Genomic DNA, 11733 nt, shown 5'->3' on the forward strand with positions numbered 1-11733 from the left:
TATATATATATATATCAGTATCTCATTATAACACTACAAATAAATATTAAATTTTTAACGGTCAAGAAAATTGTCAGAAATACATATGTCAAAACATGTTTTTAACGATTTTTCAATGACAACTGGTAATTTTGTCAAGAAAATAAAAGATAGAAACTGAAAATTAAAAACCACTATTAATTACAATGTGTGATTGATAGAAATTTACAGTTAAAAAATGCTACTAATTTAATATTTAAACGTCTCATCAATCGACTTTAACTGCCATAAATATCTATACAATTAGTTGATCAAAAAGATTCTTTTCATATTTACATTTAATAAAACCTAGTAATATATGACCTAAGAAAAAAAATTCAATCATTAACAATGGTTAGTCACTTTAAACAATTACAATGCTATAAAAAATCTCAAAAGTATCAAATAAATATTCTGATAACCAACTATAATAAGATTTAATTATAAATTCGGTCTCCATATCTAAAATCACTAATATCTGAATAAAAATTATCATTTTAATGTGTACAATAAAACTATTTGAAATAAAAAGTGGAGATAACTAAAATGAAACATAACAATAAAAATCACCCTACCTCATATTGTGCTTTCCTAATACTAAGAGCACCATTTTCATTGAAAATGAGGATAAGCCTTATATATAACAATGTTATTTTTTAAGATCATAATGTTACCTTTGCACACAGATAATTTATGCATATCTTTTGTGAATTGTGAAAGTAGAACAGGGAAAACTTTTACCTTTTTATTTCACTCCAGAGGGAAAAGAAAATTGTGATACCACTTCCATTAATGTGAACACTCTCACTAACTTCATAGGTATGCCCCTTCTCTCGTGCAAGTATGTGAAATTCTATTGTGTTAAGGCTCTTCCTCCATTACATTTTTCTATTCTTATATCATTAGTTACATTTTTTCTTTATTAAATTTATTTTTGTTCTCATTAACAGACTATTCTTAATGGATTTGGATAAGTCTTGGATTGATTTGCCTCGAAATACACAACAATACATGGATGGATTGAATAAATTTTTGGACTTTGCATTTGCTAATAAGAGCGTTGAGGGTAAGATAATTTGTCCATGTCCGAAATGCAATCTTAACAAATGGCAAACTCGAGGAGCAACATATGAACACTTAATTCTTCATCCTTTTCCAAAAGGGTATACATTTTGGCTTCTACATGGTGAGACAAATTATGTACAACATACGATTTCAACACCTCCAATTTTCCAATCGAGTGAGGATACAGGTTTTGATAATGATCCCATATGTGGCATGGTTAATGATGCATTCGGGTATTTTGTAAACAATGATGAGAATATGCGACCTGAATCAAGCCACATGATGCCTGATGAAATTGCTCAGTATATGAAGTTTATGCATGAGGGACAACAAAGTTTGTATGAAGGATGTGACAAATATTCTAAACTTTCTTTCTTGCTCAAGTTGTACCATATCAAATGTCTATGCAGAATGACTGACAAGGCAATGTCAATGATACTGGAGTTGTTAGCAGATGCTTTTGATTATGCTAAAATCCCATCTTCATTCTATGAAGCTAAGTAAATCATTAATAAGCTTGGCCTTCATTACACCAAAATTGATGCTTGCCTAAATGATTGCATGTTATACTATGGAGAAGATAAAGATAGGGAATTTTGTATGAAATGCAATGAATCTAGATGGAAGAAAACAAAGAAGAGCAATAGTATTGTTGGTGTTACTAAAAGACAAAAGAAAATTCCAGCTAAAGTTTTAAGGTATTTTCCATTGAAGCCGCGCTTACAACGAATGGTTATGTCTTCTAAAATAGCTGAGCATATGCAATGGCATGCATCAAGAAGTACACATGAAGGCATATTAAGGCATCCAAGTGATTCTGAAGCATGGAAGAACTTTGATCTAATGAATCCTCAATTTGCTTCAGACCCTCGAAATGTCAGACTTGGTTTGGCTACTGATGGGTTCAATCCATTTGGTGATTTGAGTACATGTCATAGTACTTGGCCTATTGTACTTATACCTTACAATCTTCCTCCTTGGATGTGTATGAAGCAAAGTTCATTCATTCTTTCCATGATCATTCCTGGTAAAAGAGCACCAGGAAATGATATTGATGTATATTTAAGGCCATTAATAGAAGAATTAAAAGAGCTATGGAACACTGGGGTTGAAACTTTTGATTCACATAAGAAGAAGTGTTTCATATGCATGCAGCTATATTATGGACTATTAGTGATTTTCCTGGTCTTGGAACCTTATCTGGGTGGAACACACATACTGGGTTGGCTTGCCCTAGGTTTAATTTTGACACAACTCCTAAGAAGATTCAGGGTAAATTTTGTTTCATGAATCATCGACGTTGGTTAAATGCAGGGCACAAATTTAGATTATGCCGTAATCGTTTTGATGGAAGTGTGGAAACTAGAAATCCTCCTTTGAGAATATCAGGAACAAATGTCTTACAACAAGTTCAGAATTTTAATATTGTATTTGGGAAAGAACCAGAAGTTGAGGAATGGGGGAAAAGACAACGGAAAGGTCACCACCCTATTGATGGCCCTCTACAATGGAGAAAAAAGAGTATATTTTTTGAACTTCCTTATTGGGTGAATAATTTATTGCACCACAAACTAGATGTTATGCACATTGAAAAAAATGTATGTGATAATGTGGTCTATACATTATTGAACCAAGGTAAAAAGTCAAAGGACAACCTAAAGGCATGAAATGACTTAAAAGATTGGGGTGTTAGACCTGATCTTTGGCCTGATGCAAATAACAGATATCTTCCGGCTATATATACATTGACAAAAGAAAATAAACATATATTTCTGAAAACATTGAAGAACATCACTGTTCCAGATGGCTACTCAAGTAACATCAGTAGATGTGTTGATGTCAAACAATCTAAGCTTGGAGGATTGAAAAGTCATGATTCTCATGTTTTGATGGAGCAACTTTTACCTTTGGCAATGAGGAAGACGCTCCCTAAAGAAGTGTGCTCTGTTTTGATTGATCTGTGTTCCTTTTTTAAGCACTTGTGCAATAAAGTTTTAAAAGTGGATGAACTTAACCAATTGCAAAATAGAGTTGTTCTTACATTATGTCACATGGAGATGTTATTTCCTCCTGCATTTTTTACAGTCATGGTTCATTTGATTGTTCATTTGGTGGAAGATGCCAAGATTGGAGGACCTGTCCAATATAGGTGGATGTATCCCATTGAGAGATATTTGGGAAAATTGAAGTCTTATGTGCGTAACAAGGCTCAACCAGAAGGATCAATAGCTGAAGGCTACCTAGCTGAAGAGTCCTTAACCTTTTGTTCTAGATATTTAGATGGAATTGAGACTATATTTAATCGAATAAGGCGTGTTGATGACGAACCTGACACCATGGCATCTAGTGTAAGTGGTTTGTTTCCACCAGTTGGAAAACCAGTTGGGGGTTTTACTTACTTCTCTTTATCAACAAAGGAAAAGTTACAAGCACATCGTCATGTATTGACTAATTGTGCCCAAGTTAACCCTTTTCTTCAGTAAGTACTTTATCTTTAAAACTTTTATAATTCATCTACATTGAGGACTAACCATGTAATTATTTCATTTATTTAAATTAGAGAATTTAGAGAAATTGTACGAAGACAATTAAGAAGTCGTACACGATCATCCTCTATGATAGATAAGAGGGTTCATAGAGAATTTGTGGAATGGTTTTCTCGTCGGGTATGTCTAATTTACATTCTTAAATTTGATAATATTAAAGATATCCAATTATGTTGATCATATTTTTCTTTTTTTTAAGATAAAGAATGACTTAAATGGACCTTACTCAGATGATTTGAAGTTCTTAGCTATGGGCCCAATTGATTGTGCAAAACGCTACAATGCTTACAATGTTAATGGCTTCAAGTTTCGTACGTTAGAGAGAGATCATGGACTTAAAACACAAAATAGTGGAATATTTGGTACTTTTGGGACAAGGAGCTATGCAAGTAGCATTGACAATCAAATGTAATTTGGGGGTGTGCCTTATTATGGAAAATTGGTAGACATAATTGAGATCAACTATAATGGTCGATTCTCTGTTACTTTGTTCAAATGTATGTGGGCTGATACAACTACTTCTAGAGGGATTATAACAGATGACTTGGGATTTAGATTAGTAAACTTTACACGTTTAATACACATTGGTGATAATGATGATGACGAACCATACATTCAGGCTGCAGAAGCTCAAATGGTTTATTATGTAGTGGATGAATTAGATAAAAATTGGAGCATTCCTGTGCATCTAAAGCCACGAGACTTATATGACATTGGTGGAGATAATGATGTCACTTTTCATGAATGTGAACCATTTGAACAACAAAATTTGGAAACTTTATTTCTAGATGGAGAAGGGAATATACCATTAACAAGGTCATAGAGAAATTGAACAATTCTATATTAGTTTTTGTTTAAATTATCATCCATATTACTTATACATGCATTATATTAGATAATCATAATTTAATGAATGTGAATTGACTTGTATTAATGTTATTGTTTATAGAATTCTTGATGATGAAGAAAATATGCATGAAGAAGACTAATGACCAAGTTTCAATCCCTACCCAAAATAGAAGTGGCCAACCATCATCTACAATGTGTCCACCTGTGCCTCATCCATCTTGCCCAAGTAAGTTGACTAAGTCTCACCACGGGTTTCACCTACAGTAAGATTTGAAAAGTTTCACCTACTCATACTTCAAGGCCTAGTAATCCACCTCAACTTTCGTTTCCGCCACAGTCCATCATAACACCTCAATTTGCATCTCAATTTGGTATGATGATTATATTTCCATGTTAAAAAGTATCTTGCTTTTTCTTGTGTATTAATCTAATTATTATGCAGCAGGTCACATGAATTCTCATCCTATAGAGAATAATAATGAGCAACCTCCTCCCCCACCTCACATGAATTCAATGCTTTTAACATCTAAATCTAGTAAGATGTCTCATTTGCATATCATTTTGGTACTTTTAAATTTCATGTATTATCTATTTATTTAGTGACTTGAGTTAATTTGTAGAATGTTTGAAGAAGAGGTTGTTCTCCACTAGCAAGACCAATTCTGCACATGAATTTGAATTTGAATTTAATAATCAACTCAGAAATGAGTTTGTGCATGATTCTACATCTGAATCAACACCAAGGTTACAATCTGATAGTGAAGGGGAAGAAAATGTGGATATTGAGATGCAAAGTAATCAATCAAAGCATGTATCACGTAAAAGGTCATGGCTTGTTGATGTCATTGGTAAGATTGTTAATTTATTGATTTTTATGTGTAATTGTCCAAGCCATATAGTATTTGTGTTTTATGTTTATCTTAAACCAACAATATATTTCATATGTATTTTGACAGATGATGAAGGCACACAAGTTAGAAAACAATTAACATTGAATGATGTTTGGTTTTTATCTTCCAATGAAAGGATTCTTGTGAAATGGAATAGTGACAACCAACCAATTGATGATAGCGGAGCATTGTTGAATAGGTTTTTAGGTCGTGTTGCAAGAAATGTTAATGCCTTTCCAATCAGCTATCAAAGTTGGAGGAAGATTCCTAATGATTACAAAGAAGATATACTTAAGAAAACCATTCAAGTAATTGACCTATAATTTCTTTTATATGTTTTGATTCTTGTTATATGTCAATTGTTGTTAAACTAGTTGTGTAATAATTTTGAAGGCTAAGTTTCTAGTGGAATCTGATGCTCATGTGACATATATATTCAAATCACTTAACATAAAATGGAGTGAGTATAGACAACAACTATGGCAACAAAGAGATGATGGAACACGTAATAGAGATGAAATTATTACAATGTGTCCAGAAGGAATGAATAGAGACCAATGGGCTTCTTTTGTTGACTACCGTTTAAATTCAAGGACTAAGGTAATAAAAACTATCTTTTCTATTCTTTTAAGTGTTACTTTACTTATTTTTAGTAATTTTCTACATATATGCTTAGGAAATTGCCCAAAAAAATAAGGATAATAGAAAGAAGCAAACAGTTCCTCACACAGGTGGATCGAAGAGCATTGCACGGAAGAAGAATGAGATGGTAACTTTATTCATCAATCATTTTTGTTATATCATATATGATTCATGATTTTCTTAAGTTTTATAGGAGCAAGAGCTTGGTCGCAAAGTTAGTAGGGGAGAAGTTTGGATAGCAACACATAAACATGCTAATGGGGAATTTGTGAATGATGGAGCAAGAGAGATTGGAGTAAGTATAAGTTTTCTAAAGACAAATACTGAATCAAATTGAATGTTACCTTCATTGATAACATTTTGTATTATTTGTAGGAAAAAATTAAAGCATATGAGACAAATACATCTTCCCTTTCACAAGATATATCAATTGAAGATTCACTAGCTCATGTTCTAGGAAGTAAAGAACATTGTGGTCGTGTCCGAGGAATGGGATTGGGACCTTGCCCTTCTCGTGTGTTTGGATATACTAGGAATTTTCATTTTGGGACATCCTCATCTTGTCCTTCTTATTCAGAATTGCAAAATCAGGTTATTGATTTGGATTGTCATGTGTAACAATATGATGTTGTTCTCTTTGGATTGTCATGCCAAGGTTGTAAATGTTGTTGTGTTGAATATTATTGGACACTATTAATGTTGTTGTTGTGTTGCTTTGGATTGTTTTCTATAAGTAGGAGTAAGAAATGTAGTATATTTTTTGTTGATAGGTTGAATGTTTTATAATGTTTATGTGTTTTTTACGATTTTAATAATAGATTGTGTTCTAATATAGGTCACTGCATTAAAGTCACAATTGGATGAACAAAATAAACGAAATGAAGAACGTGACAAAAGACTTGATGCAATCATGAACTTCTTTTCTCAAAATTATCAAGGTCAATTGCCTCCTGAGTTGACTATGTTCAATCCTGCACCGGTAATGTTTAAGATTGCATAACTTCTTTTATTTTTCAGAGTTTACATTTGTAATTATGATTCACATTTATATTGTAGGTTTCTGATCAAGGAAGTGTGCCAACTAATACAACAAGTTCTGGACATGAGGAAAATCATATGTGATAGTTGAAGAATATAATATAATGTGGAAGTTAATTGAATCATTTTATGTTTTGAGAACTATTGTAGTACTTCATGATAGTTTTTGCTGACTAATATTGTACTTGAATTTGAATTTGAATTCGTATATTTGTTATATATCTTTAGCACATTATTTGAAGTTAATTCGTACATTTAGCACATTATTCCCTGATATATCAATATGCTAGTAAATATATCTTTCGTCAGTTTGATCTAGTGATTCAGTTGCCCAGTGGTTTTAAACTTCGCATCCATAAAGGATGCAATAGATATAGGAAACTTGATAGTTACTACAAGAAACGAATATTCATTTCCTAAGGGAAGTGGAAGGGATAAGAGTGGATCTATTAGTTTTGTTGATCGGCTAGTGGCACAAGAAATGACAGAAACTGCCAAAGAAAACTGGAGGAGGAGGGATGTAACAAATTTTGAGTATTTAATGATTCTAAATACACTTGCTAGAAGATCTTACAATGATTTGACCCAATATCCCGTTTTTCCTTGGGTCTTGGCTGACCACTCATCAGAGGTTCTTGATTTTAACAAGTCATCTATATTTCAAGATCTCTCAAAGCCTGTTGGAGCACATGATACAAAACGATTTGAGGTTAGCGTTTAAAATATAAGTCAGTGTGATCTATTATCTTTATTATTACCATTATTATGGTATGCTTCTTATATTTAGGTATTTGAATATGGTTGAGTTGCAGGCTAGGGATCCAAATGCAGATTTAGCACATTTCTTTGATGTGATAGGAGGGAGTGGCACTAGTGCACTCATAACAGCTTTGTTAGCCACACCAAGCCCTCATGATCCTACTCGTGCTGCCTTTACTCCTGCACAAATTGTAGACTTCTACAAACAAAATGGCCCTCATGTATTCAATTCATCTAGGTATAATAACACCATTAATATTCTCAGAACATCATCAATATTAACAATTAACCACAAATCATAATAACATGCTTCCGTTTTGTGTTTGTGATATTGAAACAACCAACATGCAAACATGGAAAAGATACGCAATTTGACGAGGAGTTTTTACACAACATAACTCGTGAACTGTTGAAGGACACACGACTTAGTCAAACACTTTCTAATGTTGTAATCCCAACTTTCGACACCAAGAGACAAAAGCCAGTTATATTCTCAAACTACAAGGTTAACACCATATGCATTTATTATATTTTTCTTTACTGAAAAAAAAAACAATATAAAAGTTTTGGTGATGTAGGTTGAGAAGTATCCCTACTGCAATGCCTTGATGTCTGATATAAGCATATCGGCTTCAACAACACCCACTCTTCTTCCACCCTACTATTTTCAGAATGATGGTGTTGACTTCAATTTGATTAGTGATGCGGACTTGAGTATGCTTAGTAATGATCTAGTAAATGGGAATCCGGTAAATTAATTTCGCTATTGATTACAATTATGATCAAATTAATTAGATGTAAATTATGATGCATGGATACTTATATATATTGTTGCTTTCCCGTGTTTTGTGCTGTTCTGTTTTCAGGATTGTTAATATGTCTCTATTATCTTGTTTTTCTGCTATCTGGAGGAACTTTTTTTACCCTATCCAAAAAAAGATAAATAGAACCGCACTCACAAAGAAAAGGAATATGTAACTTTTATGCTAGTATAATTAAAGCTGTTAAAAAATATTCAAAATTGATCAAATAGATACCAAATTGACTTGTTAAATTTTTTTAACCATTTTTTAACTGAAATTATCATATTTCGTGAGCTCTATATACACAGCTGATTACTCTATTTGGAAACATGTTACTAAACCAATTAAGAAGAAGTAAATAATTTTCTGCACTCACAGGGCTTTAAATATGCGAAAGCATTTATACCTTGTGAACATTATAAGTGGTTTCCTGTACTTTAGTTGAAAAGTCTGTTGGGATTTGAGGAGCAATGAACCTGCACAAGACCAACTCAGAAAAAGAAACAAAAAGAAAACCAGCACATAAAGGGTTCACTCAAAACATGTTACTGCAGAATTTTTATCTGTCTAATCCATAAAAAAATTGGTATTTTGCAGCTGTACCATGAATGTTCTCCTTTGAAGCTATCAGCTATTGCCGTGAGTTTGTTGGGAATGACAATGGTTTTGTCAGAAAGCTTATCACTTCCATTGGAGTCTCGTTGTAGTTGAAGGGAGTTCATGGTAATAGAGTTCATTCGAAGCCTGTAATGTTTCTCATTCTCAAACTTTATATATATATATATATATATATATATATATATATATATATCAATGTTATATTCTAATGTGTAATAATTATGATAGCAGAATATTTATTTTGAATATTAATATTATTCTATTATAACATATTTTAACAGAATTCATGCTCCTAGATTTATTTTTTTGTTACTGATCATGAATATGTGCTTAAATTTGTTTTCTTAGTTTGTGGATGTGAGAGGATGTTTTATTATTAATCTTCAATATACGGTTCAACTTTGAACCCTCATGATTCATTATTTGAATCCTGATTCAACTACCATTTGTATATAATATAGGTTAGTATCTGGACCATAATCCCATTCAAACCTTTATTTATTGCATGAAATTAAAGACCATTAGGAAATCCAAAGTTCCCTCCAAACTGGAACCCTTTGTCTTGGCAACAGGTCTCTTGAAGCTAAGGATATTTCTCACAAAGGAGTCAAAGATGAAAATCGCTTTGTTTTGGGCCAAGTTAAAAAGATATATTTGCCTCATGTTGAAATATTTAGTGGGGCTAAATGGCCAAAGTTTATGTCACGTAGTATAGCCTTTTAAAGGATCAATGGTTAATGCTGAAGGTGTTCACCTAATTTTTTATGTTTGTCATGCTATACAGTGAAAATATATTTTTATGTGACTCATGGTTATTTGGCAAATAGAAGAGGCCTGAACGATAACAAGTTCACATGTTTCCAGTCTCTAGTGTCTACAATTATTTGCATGAGCAATGGAAGATTTTTGTTAACTAGAAAAATTTGATTTGAAAGTTTAGTTTATCTGTGAATACACCTTATTTTCAAAAGTTAATACTTTTTTTTGGTAACACTTTACATATTTTCACCATGTGAAATATTTATCCGTGCTGTAGAAGTTATGATATAAAAGTGTACATTAATTAGTGATGTGAAATTAAAGCATGCATTATCAATTCATAAAAATAAAGCTTTTTGGTGTGAGACAAAAAGTTGTCCACACTTGAAAGAAATCTGTAGTCTCCCAAACCTTGCATATAACCTTCTCGACCAGTATTGTTTAATATTTTTTACAGTTCCTCTCTGATTCTGATATACCTTTTATACCTTTAGAGAGCAACAAGGAATCTTCTCATCAATATATTTTTTTTTCTAGGCATTTGAATGGAACTGCTCTTGGTTCTTTTGTGCGGCCTGCTGTTCTAATAACTGATGCTTACAATGCTTTGAACAATCAGCCTTACAGATGGCAAAAGGACAAAGAATTTGGAGGTAACCATCTTTTTAATCCTGTAACTTCTGCAATGTGACTGAGCTAAGCAGGGTTTTTCCATTTTTTTTGTTTTTGCAATAGCCATTAAGAGTAAGCTGTAATATTTTATGTCTGGTACATTCACTTATAAGGCAAGCATGTACTTTTAATCTTGACCAAGAAGTGAAAAACAAGAAGTGAAACCATTTATAATGTTTATGTGTTTTTTACGATTTTAATAATAGATTGTGTTCTAATATAGGTCACTGCATTAAAGTCACAATTGGATAAACAAAATAAACGAAATGAAGAACGTGACAAAAGACTTGATGCAATCATGAACTTTTTTTCTCAAAATTATCAAGGTCAATTGCCTCCTGAGTTGACTATGTTTAATCCTGCACCGGTAATTTTTAAGACTGCATAACTTCTTTTATTTTTCAGAGTTTATATTTGTAATTATGATTCACATTTATATTGTAGGTTTCTGATCAAGGACGTGTGCCAACTAATACAACAAGTTCTGGACATGACGAAAATCATATGTGATAGTTGAAGAATATAATATAATGTGGAAGTTAATTGAATCATTTAATGTTTTAAGAACCATTACAATACTTCATGATAGTTTTTGTTGACTAATATTGTACTTGAATTTGAATTTGAATTCGTATATTTGTTGTACTTTGATATACATTTAGTCATTTATAAATAATTTATCAATTTGATGAGTTTATATCTATTTAGGTATAAATTCATTAAATATAGATTAAAAAAATAGAATAAATGTAAATAATTGTGATTGAAAAAATATATATGAATATATAAATGATAAATGATTAAAAAAATATAATAATAATAATCTAAAAATCTATGGTACTTTACGGAGGTTTTGAAACCTATAGTATTTTACGGAGGTTTTGAAAACCCAGGGTATTTTATGGGGGTTCTGAAACCTATGTTATTTTATGGAGGTTCTAAAACCCATAGTATTTTATGGAGGTTTCAAAATCCACGATATTTTATGAAGGTTTCAAAATTCATGGTAATTAACCGGGGTTTTAAACCCACAAAACTTAACTGAGGTTTTAAAACCTATGTTAAATACAAGAG

At 32.0% G+C, this 11733-nt stretch overlaps 3 protein-coding genes and 1 long non-coding RNA gene across 6 annotated transcripts; all 4 read left to right on the top strand.

Annotated features, from left to right (window-relative positions):
- Positions 1-1812: 1812 nt before the first annotated feature.
- LOC114180648 lies at positions 1813-4452 on the top strand. The gene is made up of 5 exons (XM_028066952.1): positions 1813-2305; positions 2398-2562; positions 2887-3524; positions 3829-3991; positions 4076-4452. Exons 1-5 carry the CDS (start codon positions 1813-1815, stop codon positions 4450-4452), a joined length of 1836 nt encoding a protein of 611 aa, XP_027922753.1.
- A 1444-nt stretch (positions 4453-5896) lies between these two features.
- LOC114180649 lies at positions 5897-7201 on the top strand. Its single transcript, XM_028066953.1, has 6 exons — positions 5897-5968; positions 6045-6137; positions 6204-6305; positions 6386-6601; positions 6846-6989; positions 7067-7201. The coding sequence occupies exons 1-6, from the start codon at positions 5897-5899 to the stop codon at positions 7130-7132; spliced, it is 693 nt and encodes a 230-aa protein (XP_027922754.1). The 3' UTR covers positions 7133-7201.
- Positions 7202-7687: 486 nt separating this feature from the next.
- LOC114182667 (patatin-13-like) lies at positions 7688-8245 on the top strand. 2 transcript variants are annotated; one of them, XR_003604161.1, is made up of 3 exons: positions 7688-7757; positions 7861-8045; positions 8170-8245. XR_003604161.1 is itself a non-coding variant. In XM_028069579.1 (3 exons), the coding sequence occupies exons 1-3, from the start codon at positions 7738-7740 to the stop codon at positions 8180-8182; spliced, it is 243 nt and encodes an 80-aa protein (XP_027925380.1). In that variant the 5' UTR covers positions 7693-7737; the 3' UTR covers positions 8183-8245. The 2 variants fall into 2 exon arrangements, 1 of the variants encoding a protein (XP_027925380.1); XM_028069579.1 differs by having other exon boundaries at positions 7693-7757; positions 7836-8045.
- A 216-nt stretch (positions 8246-8461) lies between these two features.
- Positions 8462-10985, top strand: LOC114182548. Of its 2 annotated transcripts, XR_003604117.1 has the most exons (4): positions 8462-8556; positions 9208-9356; positions 10525-10640; positions 10883-10897. It is a non-coding gene; the product is annotated as an uncharacterized LOC114182548 (long non-coding RNA). The 2 variants fall into 2 exon arrangements; XR_003604116.1 differs by lacking the exon at positions 8462-8556 and having other exon boundaries at positions 8936-9356; positions 10883-10985.
- Positions 10986-11733: the final 748 nt, after the last annotated feature.

This window comes from Vigna unguiculata, chromosome 4 (assembly GCF_004118075.2).
Source record: "Vigna unguiculata cultivar IT97K-499-35 chromosome 4, ASM411807v1, whole genome shotgun sequence".
Taxonomy (NCBI): domain Eukaryota; kingdom Viridiplantae; phylum Streptophyta; class Magnoliopsida; order Fabales; family Fabaceae; genus Vigna; species Vigna unguiculata.

Coding starts and splice junctions, on each gene's coding strand:
- LOC114180648 (XM_028066952.1), top strand. CDS start 1,813: ATGGTTATGTCTTCTAAAATAGCTGAGCATATGCAATGGCATGCATCA. Junction 2,563..2,886: donor GGGGAAAAGACAACGGAAAG/GTCACCACCCTA, acceptor TCACTGTTCCAG/ATGGCTACTCAAGTAACATC. Junction 3,992..4,075: donor ACAAAATAGTGGAATATTTG/GTACTTTTGGGA, acceptor GAAAATTGGTAG/ACATAATTGAGATCAACTAT.
- LOC114180649 (XM_028066953.1), top strand. CDS start 5,897: ATGTGTCCAGAAGGAATGAATAGAGACCAATGGGCTTCTTTTGTTGAC. Junction 6,602..6,845: donor ATTCAGAATTGCAAAATCAG/GTTATTGATTTG, acceptor GTTCTAATATAG/GTCACTGCATTAAAGTCACA. Junction 6,990..7,066: donor CTATGTTCAATCCTGCACCG/GTAATGTTTAAG, acceptor TTTATATTGTAG/GTTTCTGATCAAGGAAGTGT.
- LOC114182667 (XM_028069579.1), top strand. CDS start 7,738: ATGATACAAAACGATTTGAG. Junction 7,758..7,835: donor ATGATACAAAACGATTTGAG/GTTAGCGTTTAA, acceptor TCTTATATTTAG/GTATTTGAATATGGTTGAGT.